Source organism: Protobothrops mucrosquamatus, unplaced genomic scaffold (assembly GCF_001527695.2).
Source record: "Protobothrops mucrosquamatus isolate PMUCROS unplaced genomic scaffold, P.Mucros_1.0 scaffold1052, whole genome shotgun sequence".
In the NCBI taxonomy this organism is placed as follows: Eukaryota; Metazoa; Chordata; class Lepidosauria; order Squamata; family Viperidae; genus Protobothrops; species Protobothrops mucrosquamatus.
Genome location: NW_015387284.1, coordinates 157,760 through 174,112, shown reverse-complemented (window position 1 = coordinate 174,112; position 16,353 = coordinate 157,760). Strand labels below are relative to the sequence as shown.

Below are 16,353 nucleotides of genomic sequence, written 5' to 3'. Positions count from 1 at the left end.
TAAGAATGACAATAGGAAAGATATGTCCTAAGAACTTTGCAGAAGTCTACAGTTTAGTACCATGCTGCAGTTTGCCCATGCTGATAATTGGAAGACAATATATACATGAATGGTGTGTGATAATTTGTTATGGCATTTCTCCATGGGGAACAGACATAAGCTTGAGAATTTAGGCAGCTCAACATAACACCATTCCATTAACCAATTTACAGATCTTGGGCAAAGGCTACAGAACCCTAAGTTCTTGATATATTTTCTTTTATTAAACTCCATTCAGAGACTCACAACTAAGCAAAATTTTCAACGAATTAAGCAACAATTTCACAGAAATGGAAAAGGCAATTTAAACTAATGTATCTATCTTCTTGCTTAGTCAGTGCAAAAACCCAAACTGAAGCACCCACAACAAATGGCCATCTAGACCAGAGGTCACCAACCTTTGTCGGTTGGCGGACTAGAGAAAAAGAGAGGGGGAAGCATTTTACATGTGTGCATGCACGTGCGCACGGGGGTGCGAGCATGCATGTGCCCCAAATGGGGTGGGGCTAGCACCCGCATGATACTCACTAGCCCTGCCCTGTTCTTGCGTGGCACAATGCCTTGTTTCTGCACCCCATGGTGCAGCGGGGGGCATTTTTGCACCTTGCAGTGCGGCAGTGGCCCATTTCCACATCCCACAGCATGGTGTCATTCGTTTTTGCGCCTTGCAGCATGGCAGCGGTCCGGTTTTGCACCCTGAAGTATGGTGGCACCCATTTTTGCGCCCCACAGCACGGCGGGGGCCCGTTTTCACACTGGCCAGCCTGTCCCGTGACCCGGTGGCCAGCAGGCCACGGTCCACTACTGGGCCGTGGCCCACAGATTGGGGACCCCTGGTCTAGACTCTGCTTGAAAATGTTATTTTACTATCATCACCAGCTGTTTTTTTCTGATCCTTACTTTTAAACCTGGACTATCTCATCAATAACCATAATGAGCTACTATATTTTTAACCAATATATTCTTAATACATTGCACCATTTTAACTAAATTTAATTGTTGGAACTATTTTTATCTCAAGAGCAGAGAATAAATGGCTTTTTTAAAGTAACAAACAGATTTGGTTGTACTCACCCACTTGTAATATCATCACTCCTTATATTTTTCCCAAGGACATCTCCGTCACTCATATAACCTGTCGCATCCATGTTGATTCTTTCAAGATCTACTTCATCACCTCCTTTGTCTGTGATATCCACATGGCAAACATTATTGTCCCGAGATGTTGGCTGTCTTCTCAATGGTGCTGAATATATGTAACGTCCTGATTCTGCATTGATGAATCGGCTGGCATTGGCTCTTGGAGGATATCCATTCCCCACTGATGGAGCATCACCTGCCTGGAGGCGGGGACTGGACTGCCCAAGTCTCCAAGATAAAGGTGTTGGCCTACCAGTCAAACTGAGGATGCTGCGTCCGCTTATTTCAGTGGTGACATTAGTATCAAAGGTGGTCTCCAAAGTGCTTAAAATAGGAAAAGATTCAAGGTGTAATACATTTCAACCAATGTTTATGACAAATGCTAGAAATATTTTATTTAAATATTTTAAATAATAGATATCTGGGATGAAATAAAAGCAAAAAAAGGGTTTTTTTAAATCTTACTAATAAACTATGGGGCAGAGGAATATTAAATTTTGGCTATAGAAGGCAACACATTTGGTCAAGGAAACCTACAGAAGTCCATTTAATACACTTGTATATCTTAGGTGGAATTGTGTTATGGTGCTTCCTTGATGAGACCTTTTGTTAAAGATTTCAACCATAACTCTTTATTATTAATAATTGCATTATTTACCAATGCTCTGTATACTCTGTTTTATTGTCTAAAAACAATAAATGGCTGTGGAACTTTAATGAATAAACCTATGAGACTGAACTTGTTCGGGAGACTTTCCACCAGTAAATTCATTTTAGCTTCTTTTCTTATTTTTCTGCAGTTAGGGCAGAAGGTATCATTGGAAATATTACTTCTGAGAAAACTATCTGGTATTGAGCTTTCAAGTTTTAGGTGTGATTTAAGGACTGTTTAGTTGTCTCAGGCCCCTGTATTACGTTACTGATGGCTTTTTCATATTTTGTCTTCAGTTTGTTGTATTTTTTTAAATTTTGATTGTATTGTTTAAAAACTAGGAAAGCCTGGATGAAATACGTGTGTCAGGGTAAGTAAAATGTCACAATTGAATCATACTACTTCTTTGATGTGGTTTTTTTCCCAAGCATTTAGCTGATTGCCTGAATTGGCAATGTTATTATGTGCTACAGTGCAACAATAGACCATTTTGATTTCTGTCTGAAATATTACTAGTGAATCGTTTTCACTGCTTTAAAATATGACCATGCATACCTCATTAATAGAATTATAAGGCTTTGTTTATCCAAAGGCCAGGTAGGAATTCAAGCTATGTGCCTTATCAAACAGGTCAAATACAGTTCAGCTGCTTGTTTAAACACAATAATGTAGATCTGGTTAAAATACGTTAAGTTTCAGAAGTAAACCTAGGTAACTTTTTAAAAAGTAACCTTTGCACCTTTCTGTTCAAACATCACCTAAAAAATATTTAACTAATATTTTTCCAAGACTCAGCCTTTATATACAGCCCTCTCTGAAATGGTTTCTTCCACTTCCTAAACTTAACTCTTCATTAATCTCAGTTATGCTCTAATATGGTACAGATTCTAGTTTTTCACATAAAAAAGATAACAAAGTGCAGTGTATAGTCAAATTAATCTTTGCCATTAGTAATTTATAATCTTTCAGAAGCAGAAAGAAAGTAAAGTATGGGCAAAGTAGTTTTATTCCTCGTAAAGAAATAATTCACGTGTCTCTTACCTATGGGACACCTGGGTTCCACGTAAACTAGACATGGTCTCTTCTAAGTTTTGCCGAAGATCAGCGATATTCTTGACAGTTCGTAATCTGCGCGCTTCTGGATCTTCCCCTATGGAAAAATGCAACTTTTAGATAAGAAGTAATTTTGAGTTTATCAGCAGAGTATACACATACACATGTTTCATATTTCCAAAATGTGAACTCCAAAAATACTTTTCTATTTTTATGTTATTTCAGCCTCTTTGTTTTTTTGTAAGTGGTGTTTAATCTTGGGCTGAATGAGACATGGTAGGGTATAATCAATCTGACGAACATAGGCCTCTGTTGTACACTAATCTGAATTGTATTTAATATTCAAAATTATTTGAACTATTGGAGGAGCCCTGATGGCACAGTGGTTAGAATGCAGTATTGCAGGCAAACTCTGCCCACAGCCTGGAGTTCGATCCTGATGGGGTTCAAGGCTGACTCAGCCTTCCATCCTTCTGAAGTCAGTAAAATGGGGACTCAGATCGTTGGGGACACTATGCTAACATTGTAAACTGCCCAGAGAATGTTTAAAGCACTATGGGGTGGCATATAAATCTAAGTGTTATTGCTATTTATGAATGTATTCATTTCCACTATCCCCAAACAATCTCAGGCTCTCGCTATTATGTTTGTATCCTAGTCTTGTAAAGAAGTTTTAAAAATCAATGTGGGTTTGAAAAACTCTGATTGTGTTTCTATTTGGATTCCCATCTCTTTAAACCTGCAATTTTATCATCTCTGGAGATATCTAATGTACATTTGAAAACAAATTAATCTCATTGTTTCTGAAGGAGTGGCTTCTTTAAAAAAAAGAATATCTATTAAACACTTTATGGCAAAACACACACTGATTTAAACTAGCTGAATACAAGGCTTTGTAATTTCAGGCAGACTAGAATCTACCATTTATTATAAAATTGAAATGTTATGTTATGTTATCTACCAGACTGCATTCTCAATAGAAAAGAACTTGGGGAACATAGAAATACTGTAGTGTATCAATCTGATAAGGATAACATCTGGATGCTCTCTAGAAAATTAATAAACAAAGGATATCCGTCTTAGAGTAAGGAATACTGCAGGAATTACTTTAGCGCACCACCCAAAATTCATTTTTACATGTTATAACCATAACAGCAATTACAGCAATTGTTCACTTTTTATGTTTCCAAAGGGAGAACAGTTCTCACTCCTTTACCTAAATATGTTTTAGTTATCTTCAGATCAAAGCATGTCTCTGTTCAGAAGTTTCATTTCATTCAAGAGCTTTTCCTCAAAGGTAAACATTCATGGAGTAATACAACCTTAGTCTACAAAAACATTTCAAGTGCTCATCATAAAAGGCAAGTCTAAGCTCTCTACAAGCTTGAAAAAAAACCTCTTCTCTATACCACTTATTTAAATGTATTTTATTTAAAGCATTTTACCCCAGGTTTTTTATGTGTATTTAAAATGCACTTAAAGCAGCTAATAGAAATAGAATACATTTTAAAACATCAATCAATCAGAAAAGTAAACACTAATTAATAAATCAACTGAATAAATCCAGCAAAAAGCAAAAGGGAAAAGCCACAACTTCACCTGAAAATGGAAAGAAATGATGTTAGATTAAATTCAGGCCACAAGTAGTTTTATAAAGTGGGTGCAGCCAGTGAGAAATCTACCTTCTGTGAAGATATTGGCGTAGCTTCATAGAATCCAGGTGGGACACAATGACTGGGAGACAATCCTCTTTTGCTCTTCTAAGAGACTGAGCAAATTTGTGCAGGAATAAGAAGTCTCGAATGCTGTGTTAATATTTGTCCTAAATCCAGGTTTAACAAGAACTTTGTGAAACCTGAAGAGCCATTTGTAACCTTAATGTTGAAACCTTAGTAATCCTTTATTAAACATGTGAATAACTTTCTTTAAAAAAAAATTCCGAGATTTAGTGCAGAGGACACCGATGAGGAAAAGTTATAATAAAGAATACTAACATTTGGTGGAAACAATAGCTGGCAGTTTGAAAGTGCTGATAATTGCACGGTAAGATTTCTGTCCTTTTTTTTTTTCAAACTAAAGATGCTTCTTTTTTAAAAAGAAACTTTCTGGAATCGTGGAAACTTTAAACTCAGTTTACATTCTATGCAAATTAGCACTGCATCTGGTCAAAATTAGGGATTTTGAAAAGAAATATCTTCTTTGGATTTAGAGGGCATAGACCCCTGCCATGGGCAGTCCACTTCCTGTCAACCCTTGAGTTCTCAGCAGCTGCCCGTCAATGCAGAGAAATCGGGATCCTCCTGGACTCATGTCTGCTGCTTGATGAGAAGGTGGCAGCATTGGCTAGCAGTGTGTTTGCACAGATTCATCTTGTGCACCTATGAGCCCCTTCCTGGACTAGGAGGTCACGCTCACAGTGACTGATACCTTAATCATTTCCCAGTTGGATTATTATAATGCGCTTTACTTGGGGCTGTCCTTGGAAACCATTTGGGAAGTTTCAGGCAGTGGTGTGTACAGTTTGGGGTGTTCACAAGTTAGTCAGGATATACCTCTATTGTACAAGCTATACAGGCTCCCAGTCTCATTCTGGGTACATTTGGAGCTACCTTTAAAGGCCTAAATCAGGGGTCACCAAGTTGTGGGCTGTGGCCCACTACCGGGCAGCGGCCATTTGGCCACTGGGGCACGTGTAGGCCACACTTGCACTAGCGCCACCCCGAGCATCCTGCTGGCACTAGCACCACCCTGCCCTATGCGTCTCACCGGCACTAGCATCACTCCGAGCATCTCACCAGTGCTAGTGTCGCCCCATCCCCAAGCATCTCACTGGCACTAGTGCCGCCCATACCATCCTGCCAGCGCTAGCGCTGCCCCATTTGCAGCACTCGCACACGTGTGGCCCCATTTGCATGTGTGCTAGTGCCGCCCCATTTGCAGCACTCCTACCTGCGCAACCCCATTTGCACGTGCGCATGCGCTCACATGCGGCCATCTGTGTGTGCATGTGCTCGCACAGGGCCCGTTTGTGCACGCATGGGGCTCATTTTTGCACACACAGGCACGCGGCCCATTTGTGCGCGCGTACGGAGCATTGCCTACTTCCCTTTCCAGGCCGCCAAGCCAAAAAAATTGGAGACCTCTGGCCTAAATGATTATCTGCAGAACCATCTCTCTGTAAGAATATCTCCTTGTTCCACTAGGTCAGATAGGGTAGGCATGCTTCAGATTTCCCTGAAATCTTGCCACCTACTTGGACCTTGAAAGTGTGCCTTTTTCGTGTCTGCCCCTAATCTTGTAGAATATCCTCCCTCAAGCGATTTGGCAGGCTCCCACCCTTTCAGCCTTTTGAGAGGTTACAAACACCTGGCTTTTTACTGAGGTGCTAGGGTAAGATTCTATAGATAGAAAGTCTGGAATGAGGGTAATTGGAGATTGCTTCAGGGTATCCTAAGACAGAGGTCCCCAACCCCAGTCCGTGGCCCGGCACTGATCTGTGGCATGCCAGAAACTGGGCCCCGAAAAAGCGAAGCCCCATCTGTGGGATGCAGGCAGCACACAAAACCACGGCCCTTCCGGTCCGTGGAAAAAGCTCTCTTCGTGGAACCAGTCCCTGGGGCCCAAAAGGTAGGGGTCTGCTGTCCTAAGGGGATGCTTAAGGTGCTTAAGTTTTTGTTTTCTTTTACTTTCTTTTATGATTGTTTTATAGTTATTCGTTTTGTTGTTGTAATCTGCTTGTTTAAAAGAGGTGACCATATACATCTTTTAAATAAACAAATAAAATATGATTGGAAGTACAACAGGCTCACGGAGTTGTTAACTTAGGTCCATGTAATTCAGCCTTCTCAGTCTACTGCCCTTTAGATATGTTGAAAGAGCAACTTCTAAAATTCCCAGGGAATGATGATATAACTGAATTTGTCCAAGGTATCTCTGGGCTGAAATGATAAGATTTCGGGCAGCTGTAGAAATATCAAATCCCATTTGTTAATTATCTTTAACTGCTTCTCTTATTCCTGTACTGTAAATGTTTTATTAAAAGTCTATTTAGAAACCTGTTGAATAGCACTAGCCACTTGTCTTCATGAAAATATTGTTCAGAGTTCACAAATGGCTAAATAATAATCTGTAGAATATTAAAATCTTTACTAATCTTTTGTACATTCATAACCTGGGTGGATGATAAATTAGGTACAACTATACAAAAACTGAACACCAGGGTGAAGGATTAATTGTGAGAACAGAAACTTTTGGAAACTTTCCAAAAGCTGTGTAACTTCTAAATACTAGTCAGTCTCTTAAAGATAGACCAACCTAATTACCCAAACATGGAAAACTAGTTTTTAGAAAGGCAAGAACAATCAAAGAAATACCATGTGAAACAATGAAAACAATTCTGAATCTCTAGTCTAAAAAAAAACCAGAATAAACTTCTGGAAAATGCTCAGCACCAACTCTAATAAAGAGCATGTTGAATAATTACTAACTGCCGGTCCATGTATTGCTTGACATTGTAGCCAAGTGACAATATATGGCTTAGAGCACGGGTGTCAAACTTGATCGCGTCACGTGACGTATCGTGACTTTTTTGCCTTTGTGGAGCCGGGGTGGGCATGGCCTGCATGTGACACATCTGGCCTGCGAGCCGTCAGTTTGACACCCCTGGCTTAGAGCTTCAGTAATTTTAGGCTCTTGAGGTATTTCAGGTCTTATCTAGAAACTATTGTCATCATAGGTGGCTATTTTTCAGCATAAGAACTATATTGAAATAATATGAGCAGCTAGCATTGTATATCCATTTTTAGGTGTACACTAAATTTGTAATACTTCTATTATGAATGCAATATTTATAGGGTTTTTTTCATGTCAGACCAAAGGATTTGCCAGTGATATCACTGTTGCCCAGAGGATGCCCAGTTGGGGGGTCCTTTCATGTTTCTATGAAATTGTCCACCAAAGTGGTACCCATTAATCTATTCATAGTCACCCACTTTCAAACTGAAGGGTCGACAGGAGCTGGAGCGTGTGACAGGAGCTTACCCTGCCCCACAGCAGCAATGGATCCCAAACACAAGCCTGATTGGCAGCCCAGTGTTTTAACCTTGTAAACCACTGGGTTCCTCCTATATGTTTATAGTTAACTAGTTTCAATATAATATACATACACTCATATTTAAGAATCCTTCATAACATTATGCCTTTGAACACACAACTGATATTTCAAGAATCCAAACTCCTTAAATAGGATATTCTTTATAGACTTAAATATCAGGAGTTCAGACAATGTCTAGGGTCTGTGACAGTGTCACAGTTTTGTGTGTTTTTTATTATTTTTAAATTATTATTTTAAATTATTAAATAAAGCATTCTGGCCATTTTCCATAAATTCCACAATAATTATTTAAGGCAGAATTTAGCATTTAAGAGAAGTGGGCATTTTCACTAAGTTAGATATAAAATTTAAAAAAAACCTCATTGATAAGGATTTACATAATGCCCAAACTCTATTCACAAAATAGTGTTTCCTTTTCTGACTTTCCTGAATAAGAACCTGCCATTAGCTGCTTCTGCAGTGAAGATACTGAAAAACTCTGTAAAATGAAGCACCAAGAATAAATGTGCATGCTGTCCTCACTCTCACAAAAGTAACAGCCTAAATAACAAAATAAACCTTCTGGAAAAGCATCTTTTTTAATCCTCTGATTTGGAGACTCAACACATCCTATCTCTTACCAGAAAGATCTTCTAAAATAGGTTGTCCAGTTTTTGTGCAGGGAGCAGATTCCATGCTTGTGCTTCCTCCTCCAGTACCGGACTCTGCTGTTATGTTTCCCTCATTGTCTGTCTGGGATCTGAAGTAGAAAATAGAGGTCAAGAAAAAGGGAAAGACATTCATTCATTCATTCATTCATTCATTCATTCATTCATTCATTTGCCAAAAAGAATTCTGGCATCAATATAACAATGCTTGCAAGTATAGCATTGTGTCTTCTCCACAGGATACACTAGCACGCTGACTGTACATAATTCATTAGTCCCACGTTGTGCTATGTCCTAGATATGGAAACAGGCACTGAACTGTAAAAAATATGGAATTTCTGCTACCAAAAGGCCTTCTGCCATCATTTAAAATAACTTCTGTTCTAAATTAAGTTTCCAATCAGATCAATAGTCTATACTGGTGGCCATCATCCAAACATTGTTGAGGGCAATGGTATTCATGCCGGCTATTCTTTATCTACTTATTTATTTCAACTCTTTCATAGCTAATAGGGGAAGAAAAGATTTTACAAAAATTACATGAAATTCTGCAACACAGTTATGATAGGATTTGCAGATAGTCAATTTAGATAGAATTTTCTAATTAATTTTTCTAATGATTCTTTGAGAAATTAGTTGAAACCGAATAGGATAAGAAATATTAAAGGCTGGTGGCGAGTACCTTTTCACTGATTCATACCTCTCTAGCCACTGGCATTAATAAACAAAATAAAAAAATGTGTAGATAAAGACCAATGCTACTCCAGGCCACTTGCATAGAAAACAGAATCACATGGCTTTTCATCTTCTGTTTCATCTTCTGTGAAAGAAGACTATGGATGTATTCCTGCTCTGTTCTGTTCTACTCAAATGGTATAGGGTCTTCTGCTTGAGCAAGGAACTGGACTAGAAGACCTCTAAGATCTTCCAGCTTTTATTCTGTCCTATCCTATCCTATCCTATCCTATCCTACCCTACCCTACCCTACCCTACCCTACCCTACCCTATCCTATCCTACCCTGTCCTGTCCTGTCCTATCCTATCCTATTCTTCTTTATCTATGTTCTGATGTAATAATGGCTGTTCATGACGGATGAAATTGGGCTAATAAAATATTTGGAGTGAGAGGAATAGTATTAGGTAATAACTAGTCTTTGTTGAAAATCTTATGACGCTATTTATCCTTAGAAGGATCTGGCATGCCATAAGTAAAATATTATTATTTAATCGTGTAATCTATTGTATTAATTCATACTTCACCTCTTTGACTTTCTTCTTGAACGTTTTTGCTTTAGTCTCAATTTTTTTTCTACCAAACTATATCTATAATCACATAATGTCTGAGGCACATCAGACAAGACTGAATTCACTTTTTCAGCCCCCCCCCCCCCCCAATGTTGCCCAGGTTATGGCTTTGGTAGATGCTGGAATGTAGCAATTAACTGATTAGTTTATTACCCTCAAATTATGTCAATAAAACCAGTGACGCTGGAATCTATTTTTTAACCAATGTATCAAGCCAGAATATTTCTATAGATACTATATAATTACAGAGAATCATTTTTAATTCTGAACCAAAGCAGTTCTATGCCATTAGGGTTTGGCACAAAGATAACAAATCTATGATTTTATAAGATGAAATTGTTGTTTACGTCATAATGAATTTTCCCTTTACCTACCTATCACTTTTTCTTCAAGAAAAAGAAAAGGAGGAGCACGAGAAGAAGGAAACTTTTCTTATATGTAATAGTACATTGCCCTCAGCCAAATGGTGCCATGTTTTCTCAGGTCAAAAGCTACACATAACCTCTAACTGTTATGCCAAGGTCATGTTACAAAAAGTAGCAGAGCTAGAACAATGTAAAAAGGCTAAAATTAGATGGGACTGCAACTGGCCAACTTTCCAAGGACTATCTGCATTCCCATGACCTCAGAATATGTACTGTTGCCCAGGTCTGTTTAAAATAAATAGCACCAAGCAAGTCAGCAATTACTATAGTTTTCTTCATCCTTGAAGAAAGCCATGCCAGGAATATCTGGATATACTAGAAAAGTCAGATTTGACAAGTTATGATTAAAAAGTGCTCCTTACCTGTACATGAACGGAGCTACTGTGGCGGTATTTGGATGGCTGTATTGCTGTTGCGGATGAGGTAGCTGAACACTCACAGTATTGCTTCCTGTTGTCTGGGTGGTACTGTTAGTTGGCCCATTGACAGCATGGCTGCTGCTGCTGGAACTTAAAGCTGACCACCCTCCCATTCCTCTCCCGTCAGTGGATGCTAAACTTGACGTGGAACTTGAATTCTTGCAATCTAGCTGTGCTTTTGGATGAGAGAGGCTGGTGGCTGGCTTTGCGCCTCGGCTTCTTTCACCTTCTTTTGCAGAGCAACTTGGGGCACTTGAGGATTTCCCTGTGGTGTTTTTCATCCCTGGTTTTGGTATTCCACTATGTGAAGGGGCAGCTGCTTCTTTCTTGGCACTGTTGAGCTTTCCTCCTTTGGGGATAAAGCTTGCAATCTTGGAGGATTTTTTTGGCATTTCGTTTACAGCAGGAGGGACCTGTTCTTCCTTCAGCTCTTCTTTCATGTCAGCTTTTTCTATCACGGAAGTTCTCTGGGCCACATCTTTGTTTTTTTCCTTTTCTTTCTCCTTTTCCTTTTCCTTCTCCTTTTCTTTCTGTTTCTCTTTTTCTTTTTCATTGCCCTTTGGGGAACTCTTTTTATTGGTCAGAGCCCGACTAAATGTCCGTTGTGCAATTCCCTTAAGTGCAATTTTGGGACTATTTGATGTGGGTCCTGGGGTGTTTAAGTTCCGGTTTGCAGCCTCCATCTCCTCACTTTCTTCGAAGTTTGAGAGGCCCTCTAATCTTTCACAGCTAGTGTCCCGAGACCCCGGACATTCAAGAGATGACCCTATTGCTTTGGAACCCCCTTTTGTATTGAAGAGTTTCAACTTCTCCAGCATTGATTTCTGACCATTGGGAGTAGTTTTGACCATCTCTGGGAGAGGTTTGGGAGATTCTTGAACCTGCTGTTTTACAGTTAATGTGGATGTTGTGGTTGTGTGCTTAGCACTTAATGATTTGCTGCGCCAAGGTTTGACTGCAGAATTGGGCTGGGGGATGGCCGAAGAATTATTGCAACTGGCAGCATTGTTGCTACTGCTGCTTTGAACCAAAGAAGTTGCATTTTCATTCATTCCTGTGGGTTGGGGGTCTAAACTGTCTGCTGGTTCTGGGGAGAGAGAAAAAATAAGATACAAGATTGTTGGCACTTTGCGTTTAGATAAAATCTTCAGGTGAACATGATTTGCTTTCATGGTATTTCAGTATTTAACGGTATTTTCAAAAATACAGAAATGACATTTTATACTCTCTCTATCTCTATTTTTGGACTTGAAAAAAGATATGTTGGGGGGGCAGACTAAATAGTCAACTTTTGGCAATTGTTAAAAGTTTTATTTCAATTGCAAGTTTACTGAAAACTCCATCTCTTTCTTACTGCTCTGGATCATCCAATCTACATTTGTTTACCCCAACTATAGTGATAGAGTTTGGAAGCGGCCTAAATCAAAGCTATGTTTCAAACAAACAAATAAATATGAACTCAGTCTGTGTGGAACCACCCAGTTTGACAATCTTGAAAAATAACTGAACAAACAATTCCAAATGTAACAAGAATCAAACAAAATAAAACCAACGTTCGCATATCAGAATCACCACAAACAAAACAAAGTCCACAAACCAAACCAAACCTTAAATATACATTTCATTTCCTAATCCACAAAACTAAAATTTCTTATACCTTTATCCTGACAAGAATTCATGTATGATCAGTTTTATCTTAAACTGACAGCAGCTATATTAAGAAGATATAGCTGAAATATTTCCTTGATGAATTTAAACGTCTTCTACGTTCTTTTTTTCTGATGGCATTTCATGTTTTTTCTTTTAAAAAAGAGAGCTTAACAATCTCCCTTACTCACCTCTCGAGAGCCACTGCTTTTTAAAGCTACTCCTTGCAAACTTTCTCTTCTGGAGACATTACATCCCAATTACTGCAAACACATCTTCTGTTAGACTGCTGATGTTTCCAATTAACTTTTGTCATCTCTCACTGTTAGCCTGCCCTGCAGCTTGCTGGGGATTAACGGCTTTTACCTGCTATCCTGGATCCTTTAGCAATAAACGGCAACTAGAGCTTCTTGTGCTTTTTGAACTTAAAAATAAACAGCAACCGGCAGTGAACGTTTGCAGCAGTTTGGAAAAGAACGGTGAATGTTGCTTTCTGAATCATACACTGCTGAAGCCACAGAGAGTCTCTTTGACTTCACTTTTAACTGCTCACGGAAGAGACAGCTCTGTTAATCTCACCAGTGTGATTTGCATCAAACTGCTTCATATTTCTAAGCACACCCATCTTCCTTACTTAGCAGAGATTTGGGTTTCTAAGAGACTTCTCCTGCAGTCAACTCCCACTGTCCTAACTGAAACAGCAGATGTGCACGCTCATTTTATAGAGAGCAGGCATTGCTAGGATTGGAAGATTTCCAGAGTGTCATTAATTATAAATGGTTAAACTAGATAATTTCTATTGCACTTTTTCCCATTGTCACCCACCCACCCCTTAGACCAGAAGTTTGGAAAAGGGAACCAACTCAGGTCTAAATGCCTCACAGAATGAACTAGATTTATAGATTTTTCTTTTTTTTTTAGGTGTAGTTAAATACTTAAGCAATACCTTTTCATTTTGCAATTGGGATAGAAGTTAAAAGTTCACCCAGAGGTATGAATACACATGCAGTCAACACATACAATTCAGATTATGCTAAACATGTCTGAAGAGCCAGATACTTAAATACATGATTTTATACCCAACTGTAAACAAACTTTAAACTACCTGTACAGATCAAGAAACTAATTTAATTCTACAGCATCAGCTGCAGCAAGGAGGAATTATTCATTATTTTATTCCAAGTTCTGTATCCCATCCTTCTGATGGATATGCATCATTTAGCTGCATGTAGAATTAAGATATTAAAGACTGCTTTGAACATTTCCAGAAAACGCTAAAATCCTTAGTCCTTTTTTTTAAAAAAATGCCTTAGATCAATGCTGACTCCTGGACTAACCCCTGCAGTTTTCTTGGCAAGATTTTCAGAAGTGATTTGCCATTGCCTACTTCCTAGGGCTGAGAGAGAATGACTGACCTAAGGTCACCCACCTGGCTTCATGCCTAAGGCAGGACTAGAACTCATGGTATCCTGGCTTCTAGCTTCGTGCCTTAATCACTGCACAAATTGGCTCTCTTAGTTCTATAATATTTGTAAACACTTCCCAATGATCCCTCCCCATTATCCCTTTTATTATAAGCAGACTGTTAATTCCTTAAAACAGAGAAGGGTCTTCTGTTATTTTTGTGGAAAACTCATGGGGATGGAGTTGCATAACGAAGGCAATGGTTCATTGGAGGAGGGCATTCATTTTTGGCTTCTACTTCTCATTCACCTAAATCACAAACTGCAGAAATAGTAGTCATGTCTCGATGCCTGCCATGACTGATTGTACAGAACTTTTGAAATTAGGCTGAGGTTTATGGGCAACCGGGTAAGAGTTATATGCAGCCCTTGGGGCATTAATTACCTAACCTTGCCTTCAATAAAACACCTGTGAATTGTATATGAGAAACTGATGGGTCTAACTATAGATGGAATCCACAAAATGGACCCATCCCTTCTTTGCCTCAGTTCTAAATGTGAATTTGGGACATCTTCACAGATTTGGAAGCTGCAGAGGTGTCAAATGAAATCTAGTAATACTTAATATTTATCCTTGTTTATGGATAGATTGCAAAATCTTTAGAGATAAAGCATTCTCCTCAGTTCCCAAATCTGAGCTCTTGGGAGATCCCTGGACCCTTGTGTTAGGATTTTACCATGTACTTCCCTTATGACTGAATAAATGCAGATCATTATTTCAGTTGCTTTTTCTGGTCATTGGTTTTGGTCCTACTTCAGCGATATACCTTCAAACATTTCATTTCGAAAAGAAGTTCTTTGCACTGAGTGTCTCAGATTGTCTCATTTTGCAACGAATAAAATAAATTCCCACCTGTCATCTTCCCTGAGGCAGTTTTGTTTCTTCAAGAGTGTTTGCCAACTTTACTTGACAACAAGTGAGACATGTTCAAATTCAAAATATGGTTAGGCTAAATAACCACTTTCTCTCCTCCTTTCAAAGGAAGAGCTCGACTTGGAATTTATTTAATTCCCCGTGTTTCTGTTACAGATTCGCTGGTGGTCCCGTTTGAATGCCAGTGCATACTGTACCACAGTTAGCTTGAATTTCATTAGCTCCTGTAATATCTTGACTGCAAATTCAAACCTAGCCACTCACAATGAAACTATGTCAATAGTTTAAATTGTTCTGTGAAATGTTTGTGTAAGAAGAACTGGAGAAAACGCATATAATGCGTTTGTCATTTGTCAAGTTAAACCTAAACACAGGCTGCTTCCTTATGGTTATCACTAGCTATAGAGATTTGTCACAAATAAAGAAAATTATTTCTAGAACATAATTCTAACTAACTTTAGTCACTGGGAAGAGTAAAAATGAGTTTATAAACACTAAGGGATGGGAGGGGCAAGTTTGTGTGTGGGAAATCTGTGTCCTCCCAAATATTAAGCCTTGTGAGACAACCTCTCACTCTCCCCCACACAGAATTACAGTAGGGTGAATGGAATTAGGGACCACCCCACGACCATCATTTGCAATTGTCAGTTAAATGCAGCTGGTCTTTCTGAGAGAAAGCAATGATTTCCCTCAGATAACATGTATGTGTCTTCCCCTACTATTTCTTTAAAGGTCCTAGAGGTATAATGAATCACGGAACTGCAGTTTGTGTCCCCACTCGCTAAACTAAGTATTACATGACAAATGGTGCATCTCCATCCAAGAATAAACAAAGTACAGATTGACTATTTTGAGATTACTCAATTCTACAGATTTGATCTACCAGCAGTGATAGATAATGTTAGTGGTGTTCCATGTAACCCATCAGTGTGCATGGAGAGTAGGTGTGTGCCCTGGCCTCTTTCTGGTTGGGGACAGAGAGCATGTGCCAAAAGTGTGGGAATCACATGGCCTCAGTCACATGGCTTTTCCTTTAGGCCCTGGGCCAAGAAATTATGCAAGTCATTAATGCATTTCAATATGTAACTTTATTGAACATAGTTATATATATATGTATATATATATGTAGGTCTTTGGATATTCGGGTTTTCTCCCGCGTAAAATTTGAAGTGTCTTGGCGATGTTTCGACGAAGTCACATTCGTCATCTTCAGGCTGGTGTCTTCAGCTTCGTGCTTCTGGGAGTAGTGTGCGATCGCAGCTGTTTCTTCCTTTTAACTGCCAGAGAGTTTGAGCTGATTGGGTGGGAGCTTGGCTGTGTTCTGATTGGGTGGAGGTGTGTTCTGATTGGTTAAGGAGCTTGGCTGTGCTCTGATTTGATGGGGGGTTGGCTGTGCTCTGATTGGATGGGGGAGTGTTCTGTTTGGGTGGGGGCTTTGTTGTGCTCAGGTTAGTCTGAGTTGCAGGGGGATTTGAGATGGTGAGCTTCATTGCTGTTGTTTGGCTTCGTGTTCGTGGTCGTGCCACATCTTTATGGTGGGTGTCAGTTTGCTTCATGTATGGATTGGAGGGGTTTA

General features: G+C 39.2%; 1 protein-coding gene across 1 annotated transcript in view; it reads right to left on the bottom strand.

The window, feature by feature from the left end:
* Positions 1-1,109: 1,109 nt before the first annotated feature.
* LOC107291112 (neuron navigator 2) overlaps positions 1,110-16,353 on the bottom strand; it is a 75,892-nt gene continuing 60,648 nt past the window's right edge. Inside the window, exons 8-12 of the mRNA XM_015820074.2 lie at positions 11,329-11,880; positions 10,737-11,244; positions 8,618-8,736; positions 2,873-2,981; positions 1,110-1,503 (exon numbers count right to left, since the gene is read on the bottom strand). Coding sequence (XP_015675560.2) covers positions 1,110-1,503; positions 2,873-2,981; positions 8,618-8,736; positions 10,737-11,244; positions 11,329-11,880 — 1,682 coding nt within the window. The remainder of the gene's footprint in view (positions 1,504-2,872; positions 2,982-8,617; positions 8,737-10,736; positions 11,245-11,328; positions 11,881-16,353) is intronic.